The following is a 14052-nucleotide window of genomic DNA, read 5'->3' on the forward strand; positions in this document are numbered from 1 at the left end:
CATGCCAAGGTTCTAGGTGTAATCCTGGACTCTGAATTCTCCTTTCAGCCCCACATCCAATCACCGTCCAAAGCTTGCCACCTCAACCTATGCAACATGTCCAAAATATGCTCTTCCCTAACCAATGACAGCACTAAGCTTCTTATGCACTCCCTGGTCATCTCTCACCTCAGCTACTGCAACTACCTCCTCATTGGATTACCTTTACATAGGCTATCCACTCTTCAATCATGAAAGCTTCTTGCCAGAGTCATCCACCTCACCAACCATTCGGTGTCTGCTAGTCCTGTCAATCCCTCAATTGGCTTCCGTTGACCCAACAAATTAAATTCAAAATACTAACAACTTACAAAGCCAACCACAACTCAGCCCCCAGCGACATCCCTAAACTAGGACTTTTTCAGAGCCTCTCCCATTCTATGGAACTCCCTATTCCAATCTGTCCAATTATCTCCTGCTCTGTTTTAGGGGTTGACCAATTATTGGTGTGGCCGATATTCACTTTTTTTTGAAGAAGCAGTACAAATTTACCAATATTTCTTCAAGGAGTTGTACCGGGGTGATGCATCTACCGTTCTTTAGAGTGGACGGTCAGCTTTCTTTTAATAACAAACGATGCAGCTAAGCAGCTGCTCGACTGTTAACACAAGCAGACTCCCCCCCCCCCCCAGGTCTCCAGTCCCGCTGGAAAGGGTAAAAATTAAAATTTAAATCTAAAGAATAACAGCACTTATCGGCTATCAGCCTGAAAGGCAGCCGAAAAATCAGTATCGGCCCTGAAAAAATTATATATTGGTCGACCCCTACCTTGCCTGTTAAGACAATCCCTGAAAAGCTTTCTCTTTAGAGAAGCCTATCCCACCTCCACCTAACTGTACTTGTATTTCTCCATCAGCTCATCCTCTACAGTGAATACCTTTTGTATCACTTTACCAATCCTCTTAGATTGTAAGCTCTAATGAGCAGGGCCCTCTGATTCCTTCTTAAATTGTATTGTAACTGTACGGTCTGCCCTCATGTTGTAAAGCGCTGTGCAAGCGGTTGGCAAAATAGAAATCCTGAATAACATCTAAAAAAGCACAAAAACACGTCTATGGAACCAAAATGCCCGAATACAAACAGCTCTTTTTTTTGATCCTATGGCATACAGCATAGGGTGATAAAGCATTCCTGTGTGAACAGGAAAAAAATTAGAATGGGTCTCTGCTGTCGGGTGAATTCAGGCATATGGAAACGATCAGAAAAACTCTCAAGTGTGCATGTGGGCTTAAATGACTGTGTCCCTCAATGTATAAGAGAAAACATTTTTGTTTCTAACAAGGCCGGCAAGTATTTTCTGTACTTTCCCAAAAAAGTTCTTAGCCTGAAAAATTAAAAACAAATGCTAAAAACAAATACATCCACAACATCTAAGAACTGGTAAGCTGCAATATTTTTTTTTTACAACAAACTAGTGTAGTATCAGGCACTGAGGATTAAAGAGAGAACTTCATCTGTGTGTTTATACTCCTATATACTTACATGAGTTGGCTGAATGTGGGGAGGAGGGGTCACACAGTAATCCACAGAGCTAGAATAATGGTTTTGCCCTCCCGCCAGGAGTATGTGAAACAATAAACCAGTTCATAATTTTTTTATTTTTTGTGGTTTTCTGTAAACCTACGCCTTTGTCAAATGTAAAAAAATTGTACGGAGATACATACAGCCTACAGGGCTTACATGCACCGCTAATGTTATTATACAATTATACATAACCCTGATGAACATCAGAGCTGTAGAAAAAGATAAAAGAATAGAATTACTGCTGCAAATACCATCATCTGAATCTTGATCATCCGCCTCCTTCCCACTGGTCTCCTCATCATCCGACCCAGATGACGACGATGATGAATGATCATCATCTTCATTAAAAAGCGGTTCCTAAACAAAAATTAAAAAAAAAAAAAATGTATGTGTAGAAATCACAGTGTAGGTTTACATATTTGTTCATTTAAAAACATTTAATGGGCACATAGATTTAATAAATACCCAACCTTCCTGTCTAACAGATCAAATGGGGGATGATGGCGGGATCAATGTTTAATGTAGTTTCCTGGAATGTCCGAGGTCTTAACGACAAATTTCGTAGAGCCTTAATGTTTCAATTCCTAAAACCAATCAGTCCCCATGTGGTGTTTCTGCAGGAGACGCATCTGGATGGGAGCAGGGTGCTGGCCTTGCGCAGGGCCTGGATTCAGAGAGCGTTACACGCTACATACTCTACCTACTCCAGGGGAGTATCAATTTTAATTAGTAAGGCGGTACCCTGCACCATACACAATGTGATCTCGGACCCGGGTGGTAGGTTCTTGGTGATTGTGGCTGATATTGCTACGTGCAAAATGTTTTTGGTGAACGTCTATATCCCGCCCCCCTTCCAGATTCAGATCCTGTATGACTTATTGAGTAAACTGGCGCCCTACATGCATCTCCCTCTCCTCATAGCCGGGGATTTTAATGCTATCCTATCTACCGCTCTGGACTCCTCCAACGCATCTAGGGTGGCGTCGGCTGATCTTTCTGCCTGGGCGGCGGCAGCTTCCCTGACAGAGATTTGGCGTTGGAAAAACCCTACCACTAGAGGCTACTCCCACTTATCAAAAACTCATAAATCCTCATCGAGAATAGATCTAGCATTTGTTAATGCATCTATGCTACAATTAGTGGGCGGTGCAAAGTATTTAGCGGGGGGTATTTCAGACCATTCGCCCTTGTCAATCCACATTGGATCCAACTCAGGTCCTAAGGGGAGGGGGTGGAGACTGAACCCGGGTTGGTTGGAGGTAGAAGAGGTGTCCTCACAAGTTGCGCCGCACCTTGAAAATTTTTGGGAAGATAATGAGGGGTCTGCCGACGCCACCATAGTTTGGGATACATTTAAGGCCTGCATGCGGGGGCATTATATTTCAGCCATCAAACAGGCTCGTAGGTCTCATAATCAGAGTGAACAGGAATTGCAGGACAAGGAGAGGGTGTGCGCCATGGAACATGCGAACAATCAGTCTGCTGTCACCTATGGTAAACTGCTTGAAGCGAGGCGTGCTCTGGCACTCCATTACGCTGAACTAACACACACATCTAGGACGAAAATGGCTGAATCCATCTTTGAACAAGGGGACAAGAACGGTAAATTGTTGGCCCTGCTGGTGGCTGAGCAAAGGGCACAGACTAATATCCCTTGTATTAAAAATGCTCAGGGGGACCTGCTGACGACCCCGACAGACATCCTGGACACGTTTGTGGAGTATTACAAAACCCTGTATGCCCCCATACCGCCTTATGACCTCACGGAGTTGGGAGGGTTGTTGGCATCGCTGCAGGTCCTGCGGCTGTCTGAGACGGATAGGGACTTTTTGGAAGCTGACATAACTGCAGAGGAAATTGAAAGAGCCATTCGGTCTTTCCCTCCCCGTAAATCCCCGGGGCCTGACGGTTTCTGTATCGAGTGGTATAGGCAGCATTTGGAAGTGTTGGTACCTAGACTTAAAAATTTGTATGACTACTGCTTGGACCACAGGCATCTCCCAGACTCTTTGCTGGAGGCGCAGGTGATCCTGCTGCCAAAACCGGGCAAGGACCCTCTGTCATGCTCTTCGTATAGGCCGATTGCATTGCTGAATCAAGATTTAAAAATCCTAACGAAGGTGCTGGCTACCAGACTCTCTCAGGTTATCACGACTTTGGTGGATATTGATCAGACAGGGTTCATCCCACAGAAATCTACTGACACTAATTTACGCAGACTGTTTGCCCACCTACAGCTTGAACACGCTGAACAGGGATCTAGAGTGGTAGTCTCCCTGGATATGGCCAAGGCCTTCGATTCAGTAGACTGGCAATACATGTTGACAGTTCTGCGGAGAATGGGCTTTGGGGAGATTTATGTGACTTGGATATCTCTGCTTTATAGTTTTCCACAGGCGAGTATCAGAATAGGCACTTCAGTCTCCCCCCAATTTAGAGTCCGTAGGGGCACGCGTCAGGGGTGCCCATTGTCTCCCTCTTTGTTTGCATTAGCAATAGAACCACTGGCTATAGCCCTGAGGCACTCGCCTGAGGTAGGAGCACTGGAGGTGGGGGGTATTAGGGAGTGTACAGCATTATATGCGGACGACATGCTTCTCTTCTTGAGGGACGCAGGGCCGTCTTTGGAGGCAGTGTTCGGGGTGCTCGACAAATTTGCTGAGTTCTCCGGGCTCCGGGTCAATTGGGAGAAATCCAATGTGATGGCTATTGACGGGGAGGCTCGAGCGCTGGCCACCACTAGGGTTCCCATTGCATGGGTGGAGGAAATTAAGTATCTAGGAGTGAGAGTATCACCAAGGGTGGGCGATTATATGTCTCTAAATCTCTTCCCCTTGCTGGCCAGGGTCAAGGTACAGTTGGAAGCTTGGAAGCATCTGCCGTTGTTCTTAATTGGGAGGGTTAACTTGCTCAAAATGAAGGTTCTGCCAGTATTTCTTTACTTTTTACGTAATTCACCTATTTGGATTCCATGCTCCTTTTTTCGGAGGGTTAATAGTCTCTTTAGCTCCTTTTTATGGGCCACTGCGCACCCCAGAATAAGTCTCCGGGTCTTACAGGAGCCATGGGGGCAAGGTGGCTTGGCGTTGCCGGATTTTTTTAAGTATTACCTAGCTGGGCAAATGGTAGTCGCCAGACGCTGGCTGATACGGGATGATGGGGATTCGGCTAATGTACTGGAGGCGGCCCTTCTGGGCTCGTACGAGAGCTTGTCTTATTTGGTGTATAGAGGTCAAGGAGCTTCATTGGCTCTGACGGCCTCAATGCGGGCAACGATACGGGCTTGGGACGAAGTGCGGGTCTTACTGAAACAACCGGAGGGGAGTTGGTCTCCTGACACTCCTCTCTGGTTTAATCCTAGATTACCACATTTCAGGGAAATACCCGACCCGGTGATATGGGCCAGAGTAGGCATCAAACAACTGAAGCATGTGGTAGGAGAGAGGAAGCTTCTAACGTTTGATCAGCTTAAAGCTAAACATGCTCTTCCAAATTGGTATTTCTTTCGCTATCTACAGCTGCGGCATGCTTTTCTCTCACAGTTTGGTCCTGGGGCTCTGGAGATGAGTGTCGTCTCTGGAGAGTGTGCTGCGAACGGAGGACTTGGAAAAGCCTCTTTCTGTTGTGTACAAAATGTTGTTCCCTGACAGGCCGAAGCCCATCCAAAAATGCAGGGATGTTTGGAGTGCCTTGGTGCCGGACTTTGAGGGGGAGGACTGGGATGACATGTGGGATTACCCGTTCCAGACGCTGGTATCAGCTAGAGACAGACTTATCCAGTTTAAAATCCTGCATAGAGTATATTACACCCCAGCCAGATTGGCCAGAATGTATGGTACGGGTGCCGGGGGGTGTTGGCGTTGTACAGCCGACCGAGCTGACTTTGATCATGTGTTTTGGCAGTGTCCGCAGATTGAGGAGCTCTGGAGGGGAGTGACGCAAGTTATACAATCGGTACTTTCGGTGCCGATCCCAGTCACGGTTGCGGCATGTTTGCTCGGACTGGTGGGGGAGTTGGCACCTCGAAAGGTGCAGAGGACTCTGATCTCTCTGACGTTATTTTATGCACGTAAAGCTATCCCTTTGTGTTGGAAGAAACCTGATCCTCCTACAGTATCTTATTGGAAGGGTTTAGTTAATAATGCTCTGCCATTCTACAAAGCAACATATCTCAGTAGAGGATGTCCCAATAAATTTGAGAGAGTGTGGCGGTGTTGGCTTGATGCCACAGATACTGTGATCTAATCGCTAGGTGGGGGGAGAACTCCTTGAGAGTCGGGTAAAGGACGGGGCAGGGAGTCGCTACACTTAGGTTGACTCCCGTCCCCGTCGCGGGTCTTGGGAAAATTATTCAATTATTAACGGTATAAGATATGTTTTTTCTATGTGAAGTACTGTTGGTGAACATGGATTACGCTCAGAAGTTGATCGGGGGGCTGCACAGGGGGAGGACTGGGGTTTCTGGGACCCTTTGTATGTTCTGTATGTGTTTAAAAACTGTTCAATAAAAATAAATTTTCAAAAAAAAATAAATAAATACCCAACTTATTTTTATTAAATGAAAATTAGAAAAATAAGAAAAATACACTATTAAATTTGTTTAAGTTGTAATTTCTAAAGTTAATACTTTTGCAAATATTTTAACTAAAGTGTTTTTCCTTTTCATCATTAGATACAATACTATGTATCTACTTTTATAAAAAATTTGAGGGCTTGATGAGATCACTGTGTTACTTTAACTGGCAATTGATCGGTCATGGAAAACATGTACACAAATGAAATGTACATAATAAAACAGACAATATTTTCTACTTTATTTGTTATTATGTTAAAAAAAAAAAAAAATACCAAATAAAATCAAATTTCTTCATAAACTTAGGCCAAAATGAATTCTGACAGGTCTTTGGTAAAAAACAAAAACACATGCTGCGTCCATGGAAGATTATTTTAAAGTGGTTGTAAACTCTGCTTGGTCATTTTTAGCTACAGGTAAGCATGGTACAGGAGATTGTCGGAGACTGTGGACACATTACAGGAGATGGTCAGAGACTGGTGACATGGTAGAGGAGATTGTCAGAGACTGCGGACTGCGGACACTTGTCATCTTTTTGGTAGTTCATCTGCTAAGTGTCAGCTGGCTCAAGGATTTAGTGATTGGAAGAATGCTTCTGTTCGCCTAAGAGAACACGAAGACTCCGAGCAACATAAAACATGTTTTATGAGATTAAAAAACAGGAATGCTGCATGTGGCAAAATGGATAACATGCTAATTTTGCAACAAAACAAATAAAGAGAGTACTGGAGAAATGTCCTCAGCCATGTTGTTGCTGTTGTGAAGGCTTTATCTTCTCGTGGATTGGCATTTAGAGGCACAGATAAAAGTTTTGGTTCTCATACAAATGGTAACTATCTAATGTTACCTGAACTCATTGCTAAGTTTGATCCCTTCATGGACGAGCACATTAAGCGCTATGGTAATGCTGGCTCTGGCACAACATCCTATCTGTCCAAAACTGTTTGCCATGAGTTCATTGAAATATTGGCAGACTGTTAGATGCAATAATCGTTGAGGTGAAGGGTGCTAAATATTACTCGATAAGTGTGGATTCAACCCCAGATGTTTCTCATGTGGATCAGCTAGCCTTCATTATACGATATGTGAATGACGAGGGTGTGCCAGTGGAACGATTTATAAAGTTCATACCACATATTGGCCACAAAGCTCAAAGTTTGTGGCTTGTTTTAAAGAACGAAATCCACTATATTTTATATATATATATATATATATATAATATATTATATTATATTATATTATATTATATTATATTATATTATATTATATTATATATATATATATATATATATATATATATATATATATATATATATATATATACACACACACACACACACACACACACACACACACACACACCATGCTCTGCACATTCCCTGTACCTTGTAGGAAAATGTGCTGCAGAAAGCTGCGTAGAAGCAGTATCATTCTTTGGAGTCATCCAACAGCTGTATAATTTTTTTTTTTTTCTGGCTCTACCAGTAGGTGGGAAGTCTTAACTTCTCATTTAAATGCCAAGTCCACGGTTAAAAATCTGTCTGTCACAAGATGGTCAGCACGCAGTGATGCATATCGTACTCTGAGGAAATCATGGACAAATTATTGAAGCCCTGGAAGCAAGAGGATTATGACTCTCAAAGGCCAGTGACAAGAAGTGAGGCTGCAGCACTTCTAATGCCACGTACACACGATCGGATTATCCGGTGGACCAGAGTCCGCCGGACAATCTGCCCCTGTGTGGGCTCCGGCGGACTTAGAAAGAAGTTTTGACTCAAAATTGACCGGAGGACAATCCGCCCGTCTATGTGCTAGTCCGCCGGACTTTTGAAATGAACAGACTTGCCCATACACACGGAAAAAATTCTGTTCATTTTGAACGTGGCTCCAGGTAGACGGAACTAGCGAAGGAAGTCAGTCAATGTCACCACCTCCATCGGCGAGATTGACACCTCACTAGCCCCGTCACCTGGTATGGATTTAACGGGGAAGCCCTACGCCAAAAAAACGGCATGGGGTCCCCCCAAAGTCCATACCAGACCCTTATCCGAGCACGCAGCCCGGCTGGTCAGGAAAGGGGGTAGGGACAAGCGAGCACCCCCCCCTCCTGAGCTGTACCAGGCCACATGCCCTGAGCTGCACCTTGTCCCCATGTTGATGTCATTTGTTGTCAGGGTCTGCGGTCGGGGGGCTTATCAGAATCCGGGAGCCCCCTTTAATAAGGAGGCCCCCAGATTTCGGCCCCCTACCCTATGTGAATGATTATGGAGTACGATGTACCCCTACCCATTCACCTGGGGAAAAAAAAGTGTACATAAAAAAAACACAGGTTTTTAAAATACTTTATTAGACAGCTCTGGGGGTCTTCTCGACTGACTCCTCCGCTATCTTCTGCTCTTTTGCTAGCTCTTTTACTAGCGGAGGAGCCCGGCTTTCTCCACAGCAGCCGTCCGGGGGTCTTCTTCCGACTTCGGTTCTTCTTGCCGGGCCTCCGCTTTCTTCTTCCAGCTATTTTACTAGTGTTGGCCTGGTCTTCTGTCTCCTTCTGCTTCTTCTTCTTCCTTCTTGTGATGTTGACACGACGCTCTCTCCAGCCGTAATGGCAGGGACGCGTTGTGCAGCGACTTATATAGGGACAAGGGGCGGGGTCATCGGGTGATGCCACATGGTGATCCCACCCCTTATGATGTCACAGTCCTGGAGGATGCTAGAGAAGCAGAAGAAGGCGGCGACAGCAACAGAAGACCGGCCCAACACTAGTAAAAGAGCTGGAAAAAGAAAGCGGAGGCTCGGCAAGAAGAACCGAAGAGCGGGACAAGACCCCCGAAGAGCGGGACCAGACCCAGCGGCGAAGGAGAAAGCCGGGCTCCTCTGCTAGTAAAAGAGCTAGCAAAAGAGCAGAAGATAGCGGAGGAGTCTGGCAAGAAGACCCCTGAAGACGGAAGACGACCCCCAGAGCTGTCTAATAAAGTATTTTAAAAACCTGCATTGTGTTTTTTTATGTACACTTTTTTTTTCCCAGGTGAATGGGTAGGGGTACATCGTACCCCATACACATTTGCATAGGGTAGGGGACCGAAATCTGGGGGCCCCCTTATTAAAGGGGGCTCCGGGATTCTGATAAGCCCCCCAACCGCAGACCCTGACAACCAACGGCCAGGGTTGTCGGGAAGAGGCCCTTGTCCTCATCAACATGGGGACAAGGTGCTTTAGGGTGAGGGGGCCGCAGGGCCCCGCTTCCCCAAAGCACCCCCTCATGTTGAGGGCACATGGCCTGGTACGGCTCAGGAGGGGGGCGCTCACTCGTCCCCACCCCCTTTCCTGGCCGGCCAGGCTGCGTGCTCAGATAAAGGTCTGGTATGGACTTTGGAGGGATCCCCACGCCGTTTTTTTCGGCGTAGGGCTTCCCTTTTAAATACATACCAGGTGACGGGGCTCGCGAGGTGTCAATCTCGCCAATGGAGGCGGCGACATTCACTTCCTTCGCTAGTTCCGTCTACCTGGAGCCGCGTTCAAAACGAACAGACTTTAATCTGTGTGTGGGCAAGTCCGTTCATTTTAAAAGTCCGCCGGACTCCCGCCATATTACTGCGGATTGTCCACTGGAAAAGTCGGTCGTGTGTGGGCATGTCCACTCGTTCGGAAATCTCAGGCTTTCAACCTATGTAACAGCTATCCTGAGGATTTGGAAACGTCACTTCCTGATGAATGTCTGCACCTTTGTTCTTACTTGAAAAATATTGATAAAAGGTGAAGCTCAATTTCAGAGCTCTACAAAACATTCAAAGCAGAAAAATTGCAGGTTATTTACCCTAATATTGATATAGCAATGCGTATTTATCTTTACACTCTGGTTACTAACTGTTCAGCAGAACGATCTTTTTCATATCTGAAACGAGTAAAGAACTATTTACGATCATCTTTGGATCAAGAAAGACTGATCAGTTTAGCTTTACTTGCCTTTGAGTCAGAACTTTTAAATACTTTGTCCTACAAAGATGTTATCGATGAGTTTGCCAAAAGAAAAGTTAGAGCTAAAGAGCTAAAAAATTGTAGGGAGTTTTTTTACTGCTATAATGTTTAAAAGGCAAAGGGAGTAAATCCGGACCTGGGTAAGCCTATAATAAGGCTTACCTGTAGCTAAAATGAATATCTCCTAAATGTGCATCGTTTAGGAGATATTCACTCTCCTATCACTCTCCCCTGACATCACTGGCGCATGCGTTCTCATGCTGGAACCAAGGACTCCCACTCGCATGCACGGGGCTGACATCATCACGGCTCCAGCCAATCTCATAGCCGGAGCTCGCAAACCCGGAAAAAAAGACAGGGAGAACATGTCAGCCCCCTCAGCAGTGACTTTACAGTGCTGCAGGGCTTTGTTCCAAAGGTGAATATTTCATAACGTGCTAGTACGCGATGCATACTAGAACATTATGTCATTGCCTTGCAGGTTTATTTTTTTCGTTTTTTTTTACCAGCATCCATGATTTCCAACTGCTTTAAGTTTTTAATTTATTTTAAGACTACATTTTTTTTTTGGTGGTGACAAAGTTGTCAACACAAAACACATTCTGCTACTTCTCCCGAGTATGGGGATACCCCATGTGAAAGATTTTTTGGCATCCTAGATATGTACAGGGGCCCAAATCCAATAAGCACTTTTAGGCTTTCAATGGACAGTAATTACGCATAGGATTTCCTGACTAACCATCACATTTTCAGAGACCCTAAAATGCCAGGAGAGTATAAACATCCACCAAATCACCCCTTTTTTGGAAATCAGATACCCCAAGGTATTTGGTGAGAGGCATTTTGAGTATTTGGAAGATATTTTTTGCCATAAGTTTTTGAAAAATGACAAAAACATTTTTAAAAATTTTTCAAAAACATATACCAAACGTATACCCATGACATGTGTGAGAAATCTCTCATTAACCGTATACGTCGGGCAAATTGACGTACCTGTATGTCCCCCTGTATTGTCTCCACTCCTCAGGAGCAGCTGTATATTGGAACACCTGTGATAAATCATATGTTACAATAATAATCAATGGTAATTGATTATATACATAGGCAAAGAGCAGACAATGGTCCTAGCCACTCTTACCTATGGATGACGGATAGTATATATAATGAATAGGTAAGAGTGGCTAGGACCATTGTTATGCTCCCCCTCTTTGCCTATGTATATAATCAATTACCATTGATTATTATTGTAACATATGATTTATCACAGGTGTTCCAATATACAGCTGCTCCTGATGAGTGGAGACAATCCACGAAAGGCGTCGAGCTTTTCACCAATGGATGCCATGCCCCAGCGGCCATGATTCTATTATGGGTTTGCTTTATTTCAATCATCAATTCAATTTATTGGTTATTACTATATGCACACTTTGGAATGTACTGCCAGTTTATTGTTTACTATGTCATGTTCATTATTATCAACGTATCATGAATTTTATTGGACTATGCGACAATTATACTTATTATATTATTTAATTCTATATATCATATATCTGATTATTATCAATATACCCACTGTACTACCTCTTGAAGTGTTTCCAATAAATTAGTAATTTAATATATTATATTGATTGAATTAATTCACCCTAAGTAATTTGTTTCATATAAAGTCCCGTTGCCCATTTTTTATCCCCTTCCCTTCTTTTTATCAAATATCGGGGATGGAGTCCTGTGTACTGGATGGTCACGGCTCATATAAAGTCCCACTTGTTCTCGCTTTTATTTTCATCGCTCTTTTTTGTTTATAGTGCAAAAAATAAAAAACTGCAGAGGTGATCAAATGCCGCTCTGGTCAGGAAGGGGGTAAAATCTTTCGGGGCTGAAGCACTTAAAGTGACAACTTTTGTGTAAAAATATAAAGTATATGTATAAAAGATTTTTTTGTAATTTTTCAAAAAGCTCAGATTTTTTTTTAAGGCCTTTAAAAACATTATGTGTATGGCCAGCATTAGGAATTTCCCAATATTAGAAGTTTCCATCACATATCCAGCGTACGTTTCTAATGTTGGACCTACATGTAATGTTCTTTTCATTGGTTGATGTGCATGAAGAAATTTCTGCCAGAAAAAAAAAATAAAGTATATGTTGAGCATAGGACCTACCGCCTTCTGGCGATGCCATGCTCCTTATGCTTGGCCTACACTTTTTATTTATTTATTTTTTTAGCTGCAGATGGAGAAATCTCCCCCTGCAGCACTGCAGGAACTGATGTATGTATTCTGAGAGCAGCACCCTTCACTTTTGGGTGAGATAAAAGGACCCAGAGTGAGAAGGATGCAGATAGTGTGCTGCATACCACATATAGCCGAAGTGCAATAGTGGTTAATAAGTGCAGAGGTGGCCTGTGCATGCTCTGGCTTACCTTTGAGCTTTACTGGCTTGCAGGATCTGCAGGGCAGGGTGAATCAGCCTCCGACATGGTTAGCCCACTGAGCCTCCTGTCAGGAGCTCTTTTATAGCTCCCTGCCCCTGCTCTTGCCCCGCCACCCAGTTGCCCTGACAGAGGTATGGGTGGACACATACCTCTGTGTGTGACTCCATGTCTAGTGTGTCCCAATTCCTTCAGTGGCCAGAAGTGCCTCTTTTGCTGCCAGGTGTCAGGGTTTTCCTGTCCCCCTCCATGTACAGGTATCCACCAAAAAGATGGCGCCTGCAGGCCGGAAGTGACCGGAAGTGTGTCACCGGAAGCTGCATCACCAGAAGTGATGCACTCGGCGTCTGGGATTCACTCACCACCATCTTGCTACACCCTTCTGAATGCTCAGTGAGGGAGAAGAGCTCAGGAGGCAGCCAGCAGCTGCCCCACCGATCTGGATTGCCTGCTGCTTCATCACAGCTCTGGAGGGGGGTTGCAGGGGGGAATTCCAAGATACATTTGTTGGCTGGGGGGATGGTTGCTCACCCCCCCCCCCCCCTGGGGGCGAAACCTCAGGCTTGTTGTGGGACCTGGCCTAAGTTGTCTGACCTCCTCAGAGGCAACTGAATATGACCGGCCTGGGAGTCGCCTGCAACTTAGCACAGGGACTGGAAGAAAATAATAAACAGAATTGATTTTGTTGGTCTGGAGGAAACACAAGAACTGAGGCATACAGGCATGTGCAATCTTTTTATAATGGTGAACATTGTGTTTCCTGTAGGAGGAGCCTAGCTCTGAGATGCTGCCCTGGAAGACACCTTAAGAAAAATGTGCTTCAATGCCTAGTATGGTCAGTTTGAAATAGGAAAACGGGGGGGGGGGGTAGAGATTGACAGGATTCACCAGGTATTTCACACAAAGGAAGAAAAACAGAGAAGAGGGTACTTTTTTAAACACAAGTACATGGTACAACATACACTAATCAGGAGAATGAAATGTTGGGGTTAGCATACATTTTAAAGCGTATGTGCATTGTATAAAAACCAAGAATTTTAAATGACCAATGGTTAAATAGTTCTATCATAATAAATAAGTCGGTTAGTGTGGGAAGTTAAATTTCATTTTTTTTTATATTTGAATACTGAATTTTGAGTATCAGAACATCCTACAAAAGGTGGTTATGAATAAAAAAGACAAAAAAGAAACATGACAGCACAGGACAACTGATCTGGTAGCAATGCACTATAATACATCTTGTCATTTTACTACACAGGCAACTTACTTTACTGAACAGGTCTCCAACATCTTGCTCTTCATCTTTTTCAGATAAGGCGTCTTCCTTATAAGAAGCCTCCTGTTCTGCGTCGCTTTCTGCTTCTTCTTCACCCTCGCTGGCTAGAGGTCTTGCTGGCTTTTTGTGGATATTTACAGGGTCTGCATCTTTTTTGGATGGATCTAATGACGTCCCCAGAGCATCTCTGTCACGTTCACACTCTACAGTATTCAAACCAAATTCAAATTGTAAGAGCTT

The 14052-nt window shown here is 44.2% G+C and overlaps 1 protein-coding gene across 3 annotated transcripts in view; it reads right to left on the reverse strand.

Moving 5' to 3' along the window:
* SETD1B (SET domain containing 1B, histone lysine methyltransferase) overlaps positions 1 to 14052 on the reverse strand; it is a 120231-nt gene that overhangs the window by 29439 nt on the left and 76740 nt on the right. For all 3 annotated transcript variants that reach the window (XM_077461968.1, XM_077461967.1, XM_077461965.1), the window contains exons 10-11: positions 13804 to 14015; positions 1815 to 1920 (exon numbers count right to left, since the gene is read on the reverse strand). In XM_077461968.1, the coding sequence (XP_077318094.1) occupies positions 1815 to 1920; positions 13804 to 14015 (318 nt within the window). The remainder of the gene's footprint in view (positions 1 to 1814; positions 1921 to 13803; positions 14016 to 14052) is intronic.

This window comes from Lithobates pipiens, unplaced genomic scaffold, assembly GCF_037356315.1.
Source record: "Lithobates pipiens isolate NorthernLeopardFrog02 unplaced genomic scaffold, aLitPip1_a1.2 Scaffold_3, whole genome shotgun sequence".
NCBI lineage: Eukaryota > Metazoa > Chordata > Amphibia > Anura > Ranidae > Lithobates > Lithobates pipiens.